The 21,107-nt window shown below is 55.0% G+C and overlaps 2 protein-coding genes across 2 annotated transcripts in view; one reads left to right on the top strand and one right to left on the bottom strand.

Annotated features, from left to right (window-relative positions):
- Positions 1–6,280, top strand: part of zmp:0000001236 (mastermind-like protein 2) — a 26,402-nt gene extending 20,122 nt beyond the window's left edge. The window contains exons 3-5 of the mRNA XM_053853459.1: positions 2,612–2,716; positions 3,203–3,311; positions 3,397–6,280. Coding sequence (XP_053709434.1) covers positions 2,612–2,716; positions 3,203–3,311; positions 3,397–3,971 — 789 coding nt within the window. The 3' untranslated portion in view covers positions 3,972–6,280. The remainder of the gene's footprint in view (positions 1–2,611; positions 2,717–3,202; positions 3,312–3,396) is intronic.
- yap1 (Yes1 associated transcriptional regulator) lies at positions 4,850–20,781 on the bottom strand. The gene is made up of 8 exons (XM_053853462.1): positions 20,262–20,781; positions 18,518–18,753; positions 12,532–12,650; positions 11,689–11,802; positions 8,643–8,779; positions 7,870–7,997; positions 7,065–7,177; positions 4,850–6,990 (listed from the first exon to the last, which is right to left on the bottom strand). The coding sequence occupies exons 1-8, from the start codon at positions 20,460–20,462 to the stop codon at positions 6,755–6,757; spliced, it is 1,284 nt and encodes a 427-aa protein (XP_053709437.1). The 5' UTR covers positions 20,463–20,781; the 3' UTR covers positions 4,850–6,754.
- Between the last annotated feature and the right edge of the window lie 326 nt (positions 20,782–21,107).

The following is a 21,107-nucleotide window of genomic DNA, read 5'->3' on the forward strand; positions in this document are numbered from 1 at the left end:
CCTGCGTCTCCAAACGTCGGCCATGTTTCCTCCTGCATCTCCGCTCATGAATAACCCAGTAGTATTATTGAAGGTTGTGATGTTTAGCTTAGCAAAACAGTCATGTTTTAGAAAGTGTGACTGTATTCCTCTCTTTTCCTTCCCTTCATCTCTCTTCTCCCCACACAGTGAAGTCAGGTCTCTTGACACTTGCCTGACTTTTTTCCACTTGTTACATTTTTTCCTCCCTTCTTTTTGACTGTATTCTTCTCTTGTATTTTACTGAACTTTTGTTCCTGTCTCTCTTCTTTTCTATTTTCCTTCTTTTGGCTGGCTGTATGATTTGCAGTCGACGTCCTTGGCTTCACTGTTGGTCTCTTATTTCCACTCCTTGCTCAAATCCTGTCTTTCCTTGTTTCCTTCTCATGTCCGGAGTTTTTTCCTGACGATTGTTCCCCTCCGTCACTTCATGACATTCCGCTCATTTACTTCTCAGGTAGCTGTTTTGCTGCACTCCACCATCTTCACTGGTGTCTTTCATTTGTATAGTTGTGGTGCGACAAAGCGGAGACGAGGCGCCAGGTTCCCCGGTTTTGCTCAGTTCTGAAGGCGGTTCTGAATGGAGAACGTTGGAGTCTGTGGAGTGCAATACTGGTGTTGGACCCTGGTGGACTGGAACGTCTGCAGATAGTCAGAGCTTCTTCAAAAGAGCTGACTCGTCTCAACTCTAGTTTTCTGCTGCGGTGGCAGCTTCCTAGTAGCACAGCGGGACCTGCTCTGCCCGGAGCCGCCGGTCCAGCCGCTGTGTTTGGCGAAGCGAGCGTCGTCGCCATGACGACACGAACCAGTCCGACCACTTAACCGTGTTGACACTCCAAACAGAGCTGTTCAGCAGAACCACAATCATTCAGACTTGGTTGTGAAGATCCAACCTGAGTCAGAGACGTGGAGTGAACACGTCTCCTGCTTCCCCTCTGTCCCGGCTGGGGGAAGGGACGCTGGGAGACCTGGATGAAACTGTCTCCAGGTCAAGTGGCAGCGAGCGCTTGAGCCCGGTGTTTTGGGAACACAGCGACTCATTGCGCCGCGCTGATGGTCTTTTTGGTACCGAGTCAGTGAGAATCAGAACCAGGGCGGCGGGTTTGAGCCAACCAGGTCACGCTGGCAGCTCACTAAAGGCAGCACTTGTTTCCTGGGAAAAGAGAGTTGCTGCCAAGTCCAGATGCCGAGGCGGTCCCCGGGGACCCGTCCAGGCTGTGTGAGAGCCGCCTCTGCTGGTCCTGGACCCGAGGCCCAGTCAGCGCCCAGACACATGTGGTTTTCATTTACGAGCCGAAGAAGAGCCGAGGAGGGGGGTTCACATGGAGAGGACGGGCCCAGAACCCAGACGGGTCCGGCAGCTTGGTTCCCTGGTCCCTGCTGCCCTCGCTGCTGCTGCTGTCGCGGGACATCAGCATCAGAGCTCCGGAGCTTCAACCTCTTCCCATCAACATGAGCAGCAGAGCCAGGAGGGAGGCCACGCGTGCCCTCTAGTGACCGGCCGCCGACACTGCAAGCCTCCTGCGGAAGCACTCTGCCGCCATCTCGTGGTCAAAGCGTGAAACTGCCGCAGCTCTTGCTGGAGCGAGGCCTGAGCTCGTGACGTCAGCGTGTTGCGGGATTTAAACTCTGCTTGTGAAGAAAAGTCTGCGGCCAGTGAGACATGCTAACACGCTAGCAGCTGCTAGCTCTGGGAACGCGTCGTTTTGCGCCTGGTGATGACGTCACTATCGCCAGCTCGCGTCACATGACTGTACACGGGAAGAACGTCTTTCCCTTTGGTTCGTGTCCGGATGAAGTGTGTTGAAGAACGACCCGCAGACGTTGGCGGGAGGAAACACGAGTCAGGACAGGATCCGGGAAAGCTCCAGTGTCGGTCCTGTTTTTAAAAAAGCACCTTTATTGAAACAGCGCGAAACCACGAAGCGATCACAAACACAAACGACCGGAAACAAAACGAGCCCTGGTGCGGCGAACACGTCACGGACAGCAGACCTTGCTCCGTATTTAGTACACATGACCACTGCCAAAGGAGTCTGGGGTCCAGACCGCTGGGATCGTGGTCAACCTCCGGGACTGTCCAAAATGTCATTGAAATACCGGCAGTCATCGTTTCTCGAGGCTTTTACTTTGAAATGCAAACGCAAGGCATTGAGTGGGAACTTCCGGGATGACTTCTCGGCTACTGGTGAGTTGTATTGCTCATATTTCTCCGGATCATTGACCCCGCTGGCATTACCGTAATCCTCGCATTACACGAGCACTGTGGTTTTGGTGCGCGCCTGACTCCCGTCGGTTGTTCTGGACTCGCAAATGTGTCGGAGCTCAGTATTGCTGGACTGGTGAAAGTATTCCGGAGACCACGGTTTCACAGTGGTTGGTATGACCGTTTTGGGAGAAGGAAGCGCGTTGGGAGTCGGATTTGAGCCCGCGCTGTGTTGATGCGTCTCGGCCCGTGTTGACGCTGCACACTCAGTTCTCGTGAGTGGGAGGAGGAGGGGCGCCATCTGGTGGCGCAAGACGGCCCCTGCAGGCTGCCCCGAGAAGCGGCCGATCATGGAGAGGACTGACGCTGGTGTCTTGCGCCCTGCAGGGTTCTCCTTCCGGTCCCAGGCAGCCCGTCAACGGAAGCCTGGTTCCCGCAGCGCTGCGGCCTCCAGCTGCCAGCAGCCAGATGAAGGCTCCGGGGAAGAGGCAGGTAAGGTCACATGACCGCTCACCTCCGACACATGATGACGAAGATGATGATGAAGATGATGATGATGATGGTGATGATGATGAAGATGATGATGAAGATGATGATGGTGATGGTGATGATGAAGATGATGATGATGACAGTGATGATGAAGATGATGATGGTGATGATGATGATGATGATGATGAAGGTGATGATGAGATGATGATGATGATGATGATGAAAATGAAGATGAAAATGAAGATGATGATGATGATGATGAAGATGATGATGGTGATGAAAATGATGATGATGATGATGATGAAGGTGATGATGAGATGATGATGATGGTGATGATGATGAGATGAAGATGATGATGAAAATGAAGATGATGATGAAGATGATGAAAATGATGAAGATGGTGATGATGATGAAGATGATGAAAATGATGATGATGATGGTGATGATGATGATGAAGATGATGGTGATGAAGACTCTCTGGTGTCTCAGGACAAGGATCAGCTGGATCAGTTCAGTCGTCACCTCACTCGGCCGCCGCCAGAGTACAAGCTCTCCAGCAGCGTGGTGGGAGTCCAGCAGCAGAGCAGCGTGTATTCAGGTGAGCCGTCCGTCCGTCCTCCTCCCGGAGAGAGAGGGAACCAGAACCAGAACCAGAGCCAGCTTGACCGGTCTCCTCCCCTCAGGTCCGTCCTCCCAGTCGGACGCCCCTCACAAGATGAACCCCAGGTTCGGCAGCGAGGGCCCGCCTCACTTCCAGAGACACCTTGGACCGGCTCACAGCAAAGCCCGCTTCCTGGGCCCCAACGCTCCTGGAACCTTTGGACTCAACAGCGTGCAGCCCTCCAGAGCAGCTGCTGACCAGGGGCCCAGCCTGGGGGCCCTGATGTCCACCGTCAGCTGGGCTCCTGCCAACAAACAGGCAGGGCCGGGCCCCAGGAGGCCGCAGGGGCCGCCGGCCGACATGTACCCGCCGAGGCCCGTCGGACCTCCCGACCCCAGGATGCTGGCCCTGAACCCCGGGCAGCCGGTCCTGAGCGGCGCCTCTCCGGAGCAGCGGGTGCCGGCGGGAAGCTTCGCCGACCCCGCCCGGGCCAACCGAGTCACCTTCGACTTCCTCCCAGAGGGGGACAACTCCGTCCCAGGGATCAACACCGACTCGGACTTCATCGACTCCCTGCTCAAGTCCGGCTCCGGCAACGACGACTGGATGAAAGACATCAACCTGGACGAGATTCTGGGGAGCGGCTCCATCATCTAGAGGCTCTGGGCTCACGTGACTGACCCATCGACTGTGAAGGAAAGTTCTGCCCTCGTTCTTCAGCATGATGGAGACGAAGATGTGGACCTCGCCCGCCCGACAGGGGGCGCCCTTGGACATGTTCCTGTGACCGTTTGTGATATTTAATAAACACGGGAGGATCGCTGCTGCTGGACCCTCATTCTCACACACACACACACACACACACACGTGCGCGTCTGTCTGCCTTGTGGGGACCTCTCCTGGCCATCGCCCTTTCCCCAGCCGCTGCACCTGAACACGTGGCTCACCTGAACCAGACTGGAACCCCATTGGTCCCCACAAGTTAGGATAAACTAGGTACACACACACACTGTCAGGCTCTCTTTCTCACTCGCTCTCTCACACACATGCGTGTGTATTGCTCTCCCTGTGGGGATATTGTGAGGTTTCCCTCCAGACCATCACCCTTTCCCCGGCCTCTCTTCCTGAACCAGGACTCAATCAGACTGAAACCCCGGTATAATAATCCAGTTATTTTGAAGTCTTCATCCTCAGATTGAGGTTCAGACCTGTGGGGACCGGCAAAAGGTCCCCACAAGGATAGTGTTTTTGTCAAGAATTGGTCCCCACGAGGCAGTACAAACCACACACACATTGCTATCTTAGGCAAAAGGGTCCTCACAAGGATAGTGTGTTGTCAGGAGTTGGTCCCCATGAGACAGTACACACACACACACACACACACACACACACACACACACACACACACACACACACACACACACACACACACACACACACACACACACACACACACACACACACACACACACACACACACACACACACACACACACACACACACACACACACACACACACACACACACACACACACACACACACACACACACACACACACAGGTGTTACCACAAAAGAATATACTTTATTTCAAGCCAATTTCAAGGTCTGATAATGCAGATATAGACAAATATGATGTAACAGAATTGATGCTTCTAAAGTTCATGCACATTTCTACGAAAAAAGATCATCACTTGTAGAAATTAATTTCCTGTGCATTTAAAAAAAACTAAATACAAAGACGTCCTTGAACGTTGGGTGATTAGTTCTACTGCTACAGATGGCGCCAGCACGCTGGCGTCAGGAGGCGGCCGCGGCTCCTGCTGCGCGCTGCAAGCCTTCCGTCAGTTAAAGTCGTGGCTGTAGTGTAAACATGGAGAATCGGGCCGCGGCGCGGGTCAGTGTGTCCGTCGGAGACGACGTAAACATCGGAGCGCTTGAAAAAGAACCGCTTGCTTGTCTGTCCGGAAACCTTGTTGGCTCAAAAGCCCAGGTTAGTCACTCAAAGTCATAAAAACACTTAGTTAGCTTATACGGTTCGTTCACACCAAGGCTGATTTACATCGGGATTGTAAAAATGGAACGCGTTAAAAAAATATCTTTGGAATCGGCAACGAACATTTCTGGCTGGAAGTGATTGTTTTCGATCTTTGCGTTGGTCGAATCCTGGGCCTCCTGTGACTCGCAACCTGCTCAAACTCGTCTAAACTTGGCTAAAACCACAACACACTTTGCGTTAGAAGGACACACTGTTAGCGTTGTTGACATCATCACTAAAAATACTCTGGATAGAGTTGCGTTATTTACATTTCTTGCCTTGTTTGACTTAATATTTCAATGAGCACCGCTGCACACTCAGACAGTAGCTAGCGCCGAGTGTACGTGTCGGAAGACAGTCGTCGGGCAAAGACGCGGTTTACTCTGTTAGTGTTTTAGAAGTGTGCGTGGACTGTCGCGTGAAAGTGATCGTAGCTATTTACAGTTAAAAACGACAAAATCTCTAAATAAAACTAAGCAAACCTCAGAACAGTCAGATATAAAATGCGGAAGAATGCTTGTTCACGTGGACGAACAGCCACCAAGATGCGCATCTGTTTTTTGATCGTAGTGTTTGTTCAAAAAGGTGCAATGATTGCGGTTACATCGGAGTGTTGCGCGAGCGAAGCTTAAATGGATTCACGATAATCAAGAACACGATCTACAGAACACTTGGTTGACAGCCATCTTATTTACATTTCATACTTCGGAGGTCTTCGTCTTTCAGATCGCGTTAGCATCGTCCACCGCCGTTAAAAGGAGCAGCCTTTTGACTAAAACCTGATCGGATTATCAGCGTCAGAAAAGGCATTTGCATTGTCGCACGCTGTTACTGTACGTTACTCAAGGAAAATATCGGAACTTCGCTCGCCGGTTTGAAGCTTTGCTCGTTTACTTGCAGAAAGACGTGTCCATCTGAACCGTCATTATCTCAGAGACATTTGTGATGTGGGGGGGGGGGATCCAGAATCGGACGTGACGGCGGGCGCTGCATCGCGGCGAAGACAAAGACTGGAAGACGCAGAAAACCAAGCCCATGATAACGCTCGTAACGCCAGGTGCTTGCGATCACCGAGAGAGTCTGGCGGAGGATTGCGGCGGCAACATTGTTCGTGTCTTGAAGGCACCTGGTCTGACAGTTGGCCGGCCCAGCCGTCGTCCTTCCCGCCGCCTGACCTTCACTCCAAATCCGTATCGCTCGCTGGCGTCAAATACATCATTTTTGGTTGAACAGGAAATAGAAAAATTATAAAGCTGAAGAAGCGGCGGCAGAGAAGCTCCTGGTCCAGACGGACCTGTGAACGTTTCGGGGACCCTTTCGCACAACTGTCAGTTCATGGTCCAGCCTTGAAGACAAAAGAGAGGGGGGGCGGGGAGGAGGAGGGGGCGCCCGCCGGGCCGCCCTATAACCACGTGAGGAAGCTCTCCTTGTCGAGCTTGGTGGCCGCCAGCACGGACTCCATGTCGTTGAGGATGTCCGAGCTCAGCTCCTCCTGCAGACTGGGCATCAGCTCCTCGCCCTCCACCGCCATGCTCTCGCTCTCCAGGGTGCCCAGGTCCACGTCGGTGCCCGGGATGGCGTCCAGGTAGTCGGGGAAGCGGCTGGGCTGAGTGGCCATGGAGGTCGGGAGCGGATCACCTGCGGAGGACAGAAGGCCATGAGCGCCCTGCCTGGAGCCCCTCCCCGGCACCTGTCCCGCCTCCCCCACTCACCCGTGTCCATCTCGTCCACGCTGTTCAGGAAGTCGTCCGGGGTGCGGGGGACGCTGTAGCTGCTCATGCTCAGGCCACTGTCCGTGCTCTCGTCCCGGGAGTGGTAGGTCCCGCTGCGACACAACACACGCCGTCAGCCCACGCAATCGTCGGCCCGGACGTCTGGCGCCCGGATCGCCTGGCCCACTTCCTGCTGGACTTCCCACCAGTCGGCTCTTCGTCGCTCTCACCGACACGGTGGCAGGAAGTGGAGCGAAGGCTGTTTGTCACCCCCGCACTTTGGAACTATGGTCAGTGACCGTGTAGTGTAGTAGTCGGCCAAGACCAAGACAGTATCGAGACCCAGACATTTGGGTTCAACAGCAGGATATTCAGAGGCCAGGACCGAGACTAGACCATGACATTTGAGGGTCGAGGCCAAGACCGAGACAGTGTTGAGACTAGACCAAGACAGTATCCAGACCCAGACTAGACCAGACCGCAGAAGCACAACTGAGCTGCCGTGGCTGCAGGGTCAGACTGGTGAACCAATCAGGAGTCAGCTGAAACAAGCAGCACCAGTCTGACGCCTTACTGGCGTTTGTGTCTCCCCCTGTTCAGTTAGGAACTGAAAGCCGCGCCCTCTGGTGGATCAGTGAGAGATCTCTGTTAAGTAAGTCCAAACCCTGCGTCCGCCGAGTCTGAGAACCTAAAAAGTGGTCTTGAGACCAAGACCAATCCCGAGTACTACAACGCTAGCAAGGAAAACACGGCGAGGATGTAAACAAGAGCGGAACGCTGAGAAAGACGAAGCCGGGGAACTGACCTGTTGAGGAAGGGGTCGGAGCTGTTGGCCGTCATGGTCCGGGCGTCCTGGGCCATGGGCGAGGACACGGGGTTGCTGCCGCCATCTTGGTCCATACTGACCGGCAGCTGAGTCCTCAGCGGAAGCTCCTGCAGACCAGCGGACGTCCGTCACCCACAACAACACGTTTGTTTTTCACAACACAGTCAGTGGTTTGAGTGGCGGCCTGCGAGGACCAGCGCTTCCGCCTGGTCCGATAAGACGCAGGACGTGAGGTCACGTCTCCCTTCCTGCTCGCTCCTCCACAGGAAGAGGATTCCACTTCCTGTCGTCGCCTGGCTACAGCCCCAAACGTGCTCATGCTGGAGTCCAGTGCCAGTTGTTCACGGTTGTTCGTGTTGAAGTTGTGGAGCCGTTTGTCTCCCACCTGTCAGTCGCGCAGTGATCTGCCAGGCTCCCTGTATCACCTACACCTGGCGCTTCAAAGTAACCACCTGGTAACCACCTCCGTGTCGTTTGACTCAGCAGGTGTGTGTGTGTGTATTAATATTCTTGTGGGGACCAAGACACTGATCTTGTGAGGACATTTTGGCCGGTCCCCGTAGAGTTCTGAGGGTGAAGACCAGTCTGATTCATGTGTTTTGGAGGGTCAGCTAAAGGGGGAGAGGCCCCCACAAGGATAGAGGGAGACGAGTATGCGTGCGTGTACATAGCCCCTCCGCCCGCTACAGTCACTCGTTCACAAGGTTAGGCGACCTTGAGTGACCTTGAGGCCGGGTGGCGGGGGCCCTCACCTGGGGTCTCTGCCGCAGCAGCTCCTGCTTCAGGCGCAGCCGCTCCTTCTCCATCTGCTGCAGCCGCAGCTGGTTGCCACCGCCCATGTGACCCGGCTTGACCGGGGCGCTCTGGCTGATCCGCTGCTGGTTCAGAGCTGCGGGAGACACAACAGAACCGGGTCAAAACCAGACGGGCCACTCCTGGCGAGCGGCAGATCCAGAGCGGCAGGTTGAGTCTGCAGGACCTGATCCGCCCCACCCCATCCCCCCCCCCCTCCCAGTCCGCCACAGAGAGACCAGGACCGGTTTGTGAGTCCAGTTACGCAACCGCCGGGTCTGGATCCTCAGCCTCAGTCAGCCACAGAGGGAACAAGGCAGAACCGAGACAGAGACATTTGGGGGTCGAGACCAAGATATGCTGAGCTTGAGACCGAGACCAAGACAGTATTGAGAGCGAGACTTGACCAAGACCAGGACCGGTTTGTGAGTCCTATTACAGCTTGAGTCGCGTTTAGAGTTACACAACCACCGGGTCCAGATCCTCAGCCTCAGTCAGCCACACGGGGGCTCTGTCTTCCACAGCAGAGCCGTCCCAGGACTCACTCACACTCTCTCCTTGCACGCCCACCCGCCCCCTCCCTCATCAGCATTCAATCACTGTGTGTTTACACTGTCCCCCCCCCACAACCCCCGAGCCAGAAGACAGGAGTCGCCCCCGCCCACTCTTATCTCTCGTTCTCTGTGGTGACAGACTCTGAGAGGCCGCTCACCACCTTCGCTCTCCAGCTCGTATGCTAGCTAGCTAGCTAGCTAGCTCACCAGGAACAAAACCATCGTGAGAGGAACGAAGGCGAAGCTGGAGTCATCTGAAGGTTTAGACCAGGGTCCCACACCGGTCCTTAGAGGGCCGCAGGGTTTCGCTCCAACCAGTCGCCTTTTCCCCCAGTCAGGAGTCTGAAGACTGTCATGGGTTGGTTGGAAGGAAAACCTGCCTCCACTGTGGCCCCTTCCAGGAGGAGGTGAGAAGAAAGGAAGACGAAGAAGCAGAGCTTGTTCAGTGACGCCTCTAATCTCCTGAAGATCACTGATAAACCTCTTTCCAAGAAAGAGTCCAGTCCAGAGTCAGAGCGACGCCTGGGCCGTAGACCACAGGCCAGCAGGAGCGAGACCTTTGCTCGCGACTCTTCTCCAAGCCCTCGCGGCGGCTGGACAGGAACGTGCTGCAGAAGACTCGCCGGCCGACCCGAGACCAAACAGCCTGAGGGCTGAAGGAGGAGAAACTCCACTTCATGTTTTCCATCCACCGAAGGACGAGTTCACTTCAGGGCCAGAGAGATAGCGGCGCCTGCGCGTGTGTGTGTGATAAGAGACCAGTTGAAGCCGTCTGCCTTTTGTCTTCTTGCCGACCCTCCACAACAGCAGCAGCTCTTATCGGAGCATCAGCCGCCGGATCACCTGAGGCGGGCGAGGAGGGACTTACAGGAAGCCACGCCTCCTCCGCAGTGGAGCACTTTCCACTGGGACCTTCAGTGGTTTTCTGTCACCGCGCTCTCTCTCTGTCTCTCTCTCCTTCTCGGATGTTTCCGAATCACTTCCGCCACTGAAACCATGCTGAGCCTCGCTGTCTCTCCTCCTCTCATATAGAAACTAGGCCAGGGATTCGATTCAAAACTTTAATCAAATTCATTAGAGGGTTTGTGATGAATTCAGCTCAGTTCAATGGCATCAGAATATTTGCCACAAGAAGCCACATTTTTCAGTGTGAATGAATCTGATATATGACTGAATCCAATGATGGAGCCGTACAGACAGTTAGACAACAACATATTGTTTATTCTGCACCAGTCTGACAATAAACCACCATGATGCTCTGTTCAAGTCTTGATCTCACCCGAGTTCAACTGAAGCTCTGTTCAAGTCTCGATCTCGCCCAAGTTCAACTGAAGCTCTGTTCAAGTCTGGATCTCACCCGATTTCAACCGAAGCTCTGTTCAAGTCTTCATCTCACCCGAGTTCAACTGAAGCTCTGTTCAAGTCTCGATCTCGCCCGAGTTCAACTGAAGCTCTGTTCAAGTCTCGATCTCGCCCGAGTTCAACCGAAGCTCTGTTCAAGTCTCGATCTCACCCGAGTTCAACTGAAGCTCTGTTCAAGTCTCGATCTCACCCGAGTTCAACTGAAGCTCTGTTCAAGTCTTCATCTCACCCGAGTTCAACTGAAGCTCTGTTCAAGTCTTGAGAATATCTGGAGAAGAATGTGAAGTCCATCCAGAGTGGTGGAAACCCTGGACATTGTGGAGTGAAAAACCTCCCTGAAAGCTGCTTTTGTTTGCTTTGGTTCAGGGAGGATTCCTCCACGTTTGTTGTTGTTGTTGTTCTCATCCTGGCTGCCAGGTGTCTGCTGCATCAGTGGCATCAGTGGAGCAGGAACTCCTGCACTGACAGAGGTTCCCTGCTGTCTGGAGAGCAGACTGTTCAACTAAACTAAAATATTTGTTGTAATTAATTAATCATAACTAACTCATTCAAGTCCCACCACTACTAAAAATCCTTCAGAGGCAGACAAGATGGTGTCCAGGCGGCGCCCACTAACCCACGGCAGAAAGGAACCCGGGTGGATGTCGCCAAACAGAAGCGAAAACTGAAGGAGCTGCAGACAGGACTGACTGTGGCAGAGTGAGGGCTGCAGACCCTGCGTGACCCTGAGTGAGGTTCAGAGTCCTGAGTGGGGGCAAGCTCCTCCCTCCACCCGACACAGATCCTCCACTGAAGCGGCGCCTCACACGCCAGCGTTTGTGTTGCACTTCTGTGGAGGATTCACAAGCGGCTCAGCTGCTGCCGCACCAAAATGGCCGACAAAAGGTGAGGTGCTGGTTCTAGCAAGGGGGAGGCGGAGGGGGGCACGACAACAACTGTGGGATCAACCAAACGTCCACAGCCAGCGGAGGGCACCACGCTTCACCACCAGAACAAGAGCGAGGCCCACAGACAAAGCCGTGCTCCTAGCTAGAAACCCTGGACCAAGGGATGGACCCTGAAGGCACGGCGCGGCGGGAGGAGTTCCTACCGTAGCGGGGGTCCAGTCGGGGGTCCAGCCAGGACGTGGACTTGTTCTTGTGGTTGATGTAGTAGATCTCTCCTTCTGAGGTGATGGCCTGTTCCCAGCCTTCAGGCAGAGGACCTGCAGAGGGAGGACAGCAGGATCACAGCTCATTCACCAGTTCCACTCCGGTCCCAAACATGTCGCTCCTGGTGTTGAGCAGCAGACGTCAAGTTAGAGTGGGCAATCCAGCGGGTCAGAGTGGAGCACACACCCTCAGGTTTACAGAGGGTTTTACTGCTTTATCACCACCACGATCTGCAACACTACATCTGAAACTAGGTCAAAGGTCAGTGTCTGATCAGACTAGAGACTTGGTTTTCCAGAGTGGTTTCTTTCTGGAAATCTGACTTGCTGCCACCTTGTTTTCACTTAGCTTAACAAGGTCAATCCGCTAAACCATGGCGTGTTCGGGTCCAGTTCTATGAGAGTCCTGTAAGGGCCGCGGTACCAGTGGCTGACGCACCAGACTCAGAACCAAGTCATGAGAGTCACAGCAGTTCACAGAACTGAAGTTACCCGCAGGAGGTCAGAGTTGAAGGTCAAGCTCACGCCAGTCGCCGTGGTCAGGACCGTCCGGACTCGTGGAGGGAGGCAGAACCAGCCGGTTCACTTCCACGTCGCAGCGGGTGAGAGGCTGACTCACACGGCTCCCAAACATGTCAGACAGGACCCGTCACGTTCTGCCGCTGGCTCACCTCACCCCGGGCACATTCCAGCAGCACAACCTGAGCCCAGCTGCGCCGGGTCTGAGCGACAAGCACCAGCACGACGGCAGCGCAGCCGGGGCGGGGCGGGGCGGGTACGTACCGCTGGCCGGGTTCATGAGGCTCTGCTGCGGGACCGGTACACTGCTGGGGGGCGGGGCCTGATTCATCTGGAGGAGGGCCTTACGGGGGTCCTGCCAGGTGGTGGTCTGCTCGATGTGGCTGTGGAGGAGAGACAGAAGGGGGGGGGGGAGGGTTAGGAGGGCCGTCACAGAAGTGGAGCCAGGAGCCTGAGCAGCGTGAACAAGGGTCGCGCGTCACCCTGCCAGCAGGGCCCCGGCTCTTACACTGGCTTTGAGAAAAGTGATGCTAACGCTAGCAAGCAAGGTTCCCTCTAATGTTCCATGTGTCTGAGCAAACACATCTCAGTGAGTCACCTGTCGTGGTCGGCTGTGGTGACGGCTGTATTAGCTTAGAATAGCGTTGAAAAATCTCTTTCAATTATTTACAATTTGCATTATTCACATTGAGAATTATTCACATTCAATTGTCTTTGAATTGTACAGATTCTTTTGTTCAACAGAATCATAATATGATATATTCCCAATATATAGATCAAGAATCTTCCAACACAACAAGTCGACTGACTCTCGCCAGTGAAGTCACATGACAGCACTGAGGTGTGCGCTGGCCGTCAAAGAACTTGAAGCAACTTTGACAAACATGGCTCCTTTCTCACACAGATGGATGAGGCTCCTGAATGGCTCTGTGGTGAGAGTGACTTTTGTCTTCTGTGAGCGAGCGCTCCTCATGGAACAGTGAGCTCCAGTGAAGAAGGAACAGCTTTCTTCTCCACTGACTCCACACTTCATCTCCTCAGCTGACTAGCGTCTCCTCTCTGTGGTCTGAAACCCGACCGTCCTCTCTCCTCTGCGTGACTCCGCCCCCCAACATTTGAAGAGAAAGCAGCTCCTCAACATCAGCCAGCTCCAATAGTTCCCTTCAGATGGCAGCTCTTCCAGTTGCTCTTCCTTCCACGCTGTGGATGTAGCGCCGTCGCTGGGCGCACGCTGCACCGTAGGACAGGAAGGAAACACGCGGTGGAACAGTGAGCGCTTCATCTCACTGCTCTGATGTCACCAGGCTTCATGTCTGGACGGCCAGAAGCTGCAGAGTCTGGAAACTTCAGTAATTTATATTCAATTCAGGATGAATTTCAGCTGCACAGCATAGATACTTTTGTGCGCTGAGATCCTATCAGTTGTGCACAATAGTGCACGCACGCAGCTGAGAGGGGACATGGCTAACAAGGAAGGCAGCCATTACGTTTGAACAGGTGGGTGAGAGCGCCTCACGCTGGCCAGCGGTCAGGAGCGGTGCCAGGAGCCAGCGGTGCCAGGAGCCGGCCGTGCAGACGCGGCTCCGACAGCACTGTTGGTCATTTGACGTCGGAGGATCCAAACATCTATTGTGACATCAAACAATGTCGCCCCGTCTCTTTCACGGCTCCTGACGGGAGCAGGGGGGTCTGGGGGGTGTGTGTGGGGGGGGGATGATTAAGATGGAAGGCTAATACAGGAAGCCCTCCTCTCCATTGAGGGAGGGTCAGTCCCAGGGCTCAACGCAGGGGGTCCCCTTTTTCCTGGAAGCGGCTCGGACACCGTGGAGTGTCAGGGGCTTTAACAATCTGGCGCCGCGTTTACAAAGCTTTCACCTGCTCGACAAAAGCCGCAGACTGAGCTACGACCCGAGCCACCGCCGCGCAGAAGGGACCCCCGACGCGGTGTGCGTGTGTGTGTGTTTACAACAACAACAACAACATGTACATCCACACACAGAGGAAACAGGAAGGAAGAGACCAATCCAAAACAAGACGCAACTGAAGCTCAGTCCTGACACTTTCCACCTGGAACTGGACTGAAAAAGGAGAACACCAACCGAACGAGACCAAATCTGAGCTTGTCCGATGTTAAACCAAGGTCCAAGACGGAGCAAATGTTTCTCCTCAGCTGCTGAAAGCCACTTGAGCCGAGTCAAACAACAGCCATATTCCTGAGCAGCTGGGGGAGAGTTTTGGGCAGCCGGGCCTGTGGGCCGTGTCCCGGCCTGGAGAGAGAGGCCTGACTCAGCACTCCCCCCTCCCCCCCTCTCCAACACAATGCAGCCCATTCTGGAGCCCCCCTCTTGTTTATGCTTTACTGATCAAAGGAGCTGCCAAATCCCCCCCCCCCAAGCCCTCACACACACACCACAAACGGGCTGCTCAGACTGGAGGGGCCCCTGGAGAAAGAGAGGTCACAGAAGCGGCTCATACCAGCAGAGAAAGAGAAAATCTACGGAAGCTCTGCCCCGACACCATTGGCTGAGCCCCTCCCCCCCCCTCCATCCCACTCTGGAAACTATGACATGTATTATACGGAGCAGGGAGGAGGAAGAGGCCGGGACATCCTGCACAAACTCCAGCGCCGAGTCCACAACCTCAGTGACTCACTGCTGAAGCTCTCCGCGCTGGGACCCTGGCACCCGCTGAGCAGGAGCGGGGGTCAACGTTAGCAAATGCTAATGCTAACACCAACCAGAGAGCTCGCTGGGGAGAGGGTGGCCCTGAAGCAGTCCGAATTAAAGGCCCTAACCCTGGAGATGGAGACAGGAAGTGACCATGACGTGGGGAAGGTTCAGTTCCGGACACCACACATCAGGTCAGGGTTCCACCGTGAGACGTCATAAGGGCCAGGAGGAGGCGGAGTCAAAAACAGACGGCTGAGGTGAGGCCTCCATGACGCCACGGCCCAGAGGAAACGCTCCAAGGTGGCCGACAACATGGCGGGAGGTTGAGAAAGGAGGAACGAGTCCTCACACACCAGGTGGGAAAAAGGTTCCACCCTCCAGGAGCCCTGATCAACTGTTGACTTTCACTCAGTCCAGACATGGTCACAGCTATACATCGCTTCCTGTCCACACAACTGTTGCTGGGGGGGAGGGGTGGGTCACCAGTTGCCGTGAGGAATTGCTGATGACCTGCAACCTCCCGAGTCACAACTGCTGGCCGTTGTCTTTACACGTCTGTGGCACCGCGGTGGCCTCGGCAGGGCGGTGGCCTGCCCCCCCGCCCATGACTCACTCTGGTGGCAAACCTCGGTGCCGGAGCCTCCCTGGGCTCCTGACACGTCCTTGACTGACGGTTTAATTACCAGGTCGCCGTTTATTGTGCCCCAGTTATTTATAAACAACGCCCACCACACACACACATGCCGCCGCCCGCCGCGTCCAAGAGGTCGAGCAGAGAACCCTACCGTGGTCATGCTAGCTAGTAACTGTGCAGAAACATTCGCGACAGACACGTTTGGACAACACAGACAAAGTCACGCCACAGCAAGCTAAAGCTCAGCTAGCTTAGCTCGGCCCGTAGCTACGTTAGCTTAGCGCCTGCCGTCGACTTGACCACAACAAGGCTGCGCAGAACAGACGCTACGATCCTGAATAAACAATGTTAAGAATATGAACGTTTAATAGAAAAAAAGCCTCTGTTTTGCTATTTTTAAATTTCATTTGTCAACACACTATTGCTGGAGTTTGATCCCAAAAAAAAACTGTTTTTCAGAGAAACAGCTGACGGCTGAAAGACACTCATCATGGCGAGGGCAGCGGAAGCCTCAGTCAAGTGACGGCTCGTGTCCAGAGGCCTCACCAGGAGCTCAGGGCTCTTCGGTGACGCGCCATTAAGGGGCAACTGGCCATACTTCTAGTGAGCTTCTGTCAAGTACCAGCTGCAAAAGGAAGTGTGAAAACCTGGGCCTGATGGGACCTGAGTGATCAGAACTGGCGGGACCATAGACGACGTGGATCCCGGAGACCTGCTAGTGGGGCTGACAGTGCAGGCATTGATGTCTGGGGCTGAGGTGTTGCATCAAGACTTGGGTAAACACCAGGCCGACTTTCTCACAGTCCGTCTGTGTACCGAGCGCACGGCGCGGCGAACAGGAAGCCTCTTGTCTGTGTGCGGTCAATGGAGCAAAAGTTTGTCAAACACAAAGTCGCTGGGAGCTGAAGCTTCACACGGACCCGCTACCTACTGACGACTCGGCTCCGTCACTCGCTTACTAGGGACTGGATGAAACTCGCCGTCACAACAACTGTCCACGAGGTGCCATCGCAACAATCGGACGGTTCCCGCCAAACACACAGCAACAAACACTGCAAGTCCTTCACCGTCTTCAGAGTCTTGGGACTGAAACCAGCCTCCTGGCCTAAACAAATCCAATTGAGGGAGACAAAAGTGTCGGTCAGCACCGGGCCCTACCTGCCCCTGAGGGCGGACAATAGCGCCTCCCCCCGCTGGGCCCCCCACCGCCCCCCATGCTTCAGGTCTGCTTCCCACGGACTAAAAGCTCATTCAAAGCGGCGTTTAATAAGCGGCCGGAAACGCCGATTACCCCTCCCGGCCGACCGGTGAGTCTAAATTAGAAACCTTCATTAGTTTATGACACCCCCCCCACCTCAGCAGAGCAAGGTGACCCCGCCCCCACCAGCCCTCCGGTCGTAAATCAAGACCCCAGCACTCACAAAGACCACAAACAAACACGGCAACGTGGAGTCCTCGCTGGTCCCGACCCACTGAACAGTCCGGCCAAGTCTGCCCCCCACCTACTGATGGCCCCAACAACGCAGATCCTGGAGGGACCACGTAGAGCCCTGTGGACGGCAAAGGGCGACTTGTCTACCCAGTGTGAGGCCGAGAGAAGAAGCTCACTCCCTCCTGAAAACAGCGAGTCCCGACAGGTCTGGACTGGCGCTTCACTGCCGGGACGCTCCGGGGGCGGGGCTCCAACTGCTCACCTGAGCCCCTCCCCCGAGGCAAAGTCTGTCCATAAACATGCTGGACTTGTGTCTTGACTTGGGCGTAAGCAGCCGTCACAGCTATACGACGCTTCCTGTCGACACAACTACGCTGTGGACAGCGTTTCCATGGTAACAGAGGACTCCACAAACTGCTGAGACTCTTCAAAGCAGCCAAATACTCTTGAACAGCGACTGGTAAACTAGGATCCATGTGTTCAGCACAGCACCAAGGTCTTCCACATTAAAAGGCATTTAGGGAGGAAATGCTTCCCAAGTGTGACTCAGCGTTGTGACTCTCTGTGGCGATGGTGACTCAGCAGCTTCAGGACTCTTCCCAGTCAGGGACCCAGAGGGCCCCTCCCGTCTGTTTGTTCTACTTTGGAGAGGCTCCACAGATGTTGTCCAGATGTGGGACCTTCCCAACATCTGCTGCTCCCCCTGCCTGTCAGCCAGGGACGGCGCACGCGCGGACGACTCATAACCTGGGTTCGGGGAGACTGAAGGGGCCATAGAGAAGCTTTGTTCCCGCTGAAACCAGAGACCACGGAGCAGCACCTCCCTCCGACGACTCGTCTCCTGACCAGAAACCTCCAGGTTGAACGACCTGCTGTGAACTGCTTCCTCCTCCTGACAAGTCCACCTGTGAGCGGACTGGTTCAGCAAACGAACCGCCAAGTCTAGACTCGGGAGGTGGGCAAACAAGTCATCACAGCGTCAGCAATGGCCGCAGCCATCTTCCCTGTCATGCTATCACTACCTGTGAGAAGAATGTAGCCCGATTCAGTCAGCAGGGACCGCGTCAAGGTCGTCATGCTCACTATGGCGTTCGCTCAGTTAGCTTGACAGTTTCATGCTACAAAACACAAAAGAAAGTTGCAGCGACACAACAGATAGTGGGCCGCGAAGCTATGTGACCCGTCGTCGGCAGCTAGCCGAGTGTGTTGGACTGCGCTCAAGACTAGCTCTCCAGCTGTGTAGCAAACTCAACAGCCAACCAGACAAAAGAGTTACAAGGCAGCGATAAACAACGTGCTGACTCAGCGGCTGAGCGCAAGCCATCCAAGAAGCGAGATCACATGACTCCGCTGAGCTACGCTAGTCGGGTCGCTCTGAAAGTAGCACAAAGCCACTCATGGAATGTAATAAAAGGTGGGCCGGAGGGAGTGCGAAAGTGCCGACTCATCGCCGAGGGGCTCTCTGCATGATAAACACAAGTATTTGGGAGGAAATTTGGCAGCGCAGACACTCACTTGAGGAAGTATCTCTGTCCGGAGGGCGTCTTGGCCATCTCCCATCCCGGCGGCAGAGGCACGTCGTCGGAGATCTCGTAGGAGGACTGTCGGAGGTGCTGCGGCGAGGCGGCGGCTGGGACCATGCCTGTCAGCGAGCCGGCGGACACGGCGCCCATCTGCAGCGAGGCCGGGGACGAGTGGGCCCGGACGTGGTGCGGGGTCAGGGCGCCGCCACTGCTGGCGTCGGTGCTGGCCTGGAAAATCAAATCACCTCAGATGGTCAGTGCCGGGCGGCGTCCATGTTCCAAAGCCCAACGCGAGAGCACTCCAGCGCGCCGACGGCCGGTTTCACTGGCGCACGCACCAGCTAGTGCCTACGCTCCAGCTAGCTACAGAACACTTCAGTTGGAGAGCCGACTTCGCTGAAAACACTGGAGCTATCGGCCGAGTCCAATGAACCTAGCCACACTTTAGGAATGCAAGGCTTTGGAGAGCATGCTAGCTGGTGGCTAACTGTTAGCATTACTGGTGAAATAGCGGATCAAAAATATAATCTGACACAAAACACACAAGCTATTCCTTCAATGGCCGTTAACTACGGGGTGCAAAACTCTCTCATAACATCTAGCGTGAAATATTGTTAGCAATACTAGGGCGCTAATCCGTAAGCGCACCAGATCAGCGACAATTTGAACTCAAGGCAGTTTGTCTGAAAAACAACCTTTTGTTGTGTGTCAAAGTTCACCATATTAAATCACGACAGTCCACTAGGGGGCTCACGATGAAAGAAAGCCACAATAAACCGACGATCCACCGATAACAACAGGACTGTCTCCCGAAGCTAAAACCTGGCTTTGACAACAAGGTTTTTAACTGCGGCAATGCTAAGCTAGTTAGCGCAAATGTAATGGACCATGAAAACAGCATCTTGTGACATCACTGAAGTCTGCTTTACTTGGATGAAACTATTGTCTGACAGAATCAAGTGACACTTTAGGAAACAAAGTCCATTTGAACGGCCATGTTTCTAGGACCGAGTGGAAAACGAAGCGGTGAAGTGCACTTTAAAACATTGTGACACACCAAGTCCTGTGGACTTCATGACAAGTTAGCTCAATGCTCCAGCGCTGAAGCCACATGACAACAGCGAGACCTTCACAGCTGCAGTGAAAAGACTCAACGGTGAGCTAGCAGGACCGCTAAGCTAGCGCCCCCGAGAACAGCTGTCTGCACCTCCTGGGAGCAGAAGACTGGGGGTCGGGGCGCACTGGGGTCGGGCTTTTACGCTGGTACGAGCCTGTCAAAAGGAGCGCCACCAAAGTTGTGAAGAGGACGGCGCTTCAGTCAACAGGTCCGTCCTGTCGCCGTCGTCAGCAAACGAGCTTCTGGCGTCGAACCCGTCAGAGACACCGGGACGCTCGTTAACCAGTAACTTTACCCGAAGTTAGCTGTTTAATGTTTAGTCGCGGGGTGGAGGGGTGCAGCGGCGCATGCGCGCTGGAGGACAAACTCCATCGGCCACAAGCAACAGTTGTGGGAGACGGAATGAGGGTGGGGGAGGTGAGGGGGGAGGGGGCCCAAGCGGGCCAACTCAACTATCATATGATGATTTCTTGATTCCAAACATCCGACCCGAGAGTTCCGATGCGGCGGAGCGCTGTTGTGCTGCACGGCGAGACTCCGCTCAAGTTTGTGCTGCTGAACTGTTTCGACACCCTCCCGGGCCGGAACCCGCGGCCCGCCTGGGCCCGGCCGGACTTACTTGTCTGGAGTGCGACTTGGGCTCCGGAGGCTTGAAGAAGGAGTCCGGGAGCTTCCTCATCCTCATGGGCACCGACGGGGGCACCACGGTGTTCTTGGGGTTCATCACGGCGTTGAAAAGCGCCTCCAGGTCGGTCTCCGAGTCCCCCCGGACGTGGACGATCTGGTGTCCCGCTGGAGGGTTGTGCTGGTTCGGATCCATGTTCGACTTGAAAGTCCGTCCGAGAGTGGAGAGCGGGGCTTCAGGAGTGGGCAGGTGACGTCAGCAGCGGCGGCGGCGGCTCTCACTCCGCAGGTGAGAAGTTTAGCTGAGATCGCTCCCACTTTCCCTCATTCTCCGGCAACAACGCGCACTTCTGCTCCGGAATCTGGGCTCGGCCCGCTCCCGACGGCTCCCGGCCACGACGAGAGCAGCACTCGCTTCCGAGTCTCCGCGCGCAGGCCAAATCTCGGCAGCTCACTCGGAGAGAAAAACAAGTTTGCGGCTGAAGTTTGGGCAGGACATCAAACTTTATGACTCATGGGACGTCTGCGGGGGGGGCGGGGGCGGGGTCTGCCTCTAATTGGGACGGGAGCTTTTAAAGGGACCAGGACCGTGGAAGGAGGGAGGACGCGGGATTCACAGCCAACACCAACAAGTGGTCGAGTTTTCTGAGTGAAAGAGCGACGTCCCCAGACCTGCCGCTCATAGCGCGACCCAAGTCTGAACTGATCCTCTCCACGAGCTGCTCTGCCCGCAGCACCGCCAGCCCTGTTTTCAACACGCCATAGGATGTGAAAGCACGCCAATAAAGGTCAAACGCACCAAACCTGTCAAATGTAGTCGAGTTGGTGACAAGGAGGAGAA

The sequence above is a fragment of the Synchiropus splendidus genome, chromosome 1 (genome assembly GCF_027744825.2).
Source record: "Synchiropus splendidus isolate RoL2022-P1 chromosome 1, RoL_Sspl_1.0, whole genome shotgun sequence".
Taxonomy (NCBI): Eukaryota; Metazoa; Chordata; class Actinopteri; order Syngnathiformes; family Callionymidae; genus Synchiropus; species Synchiropus splendidus.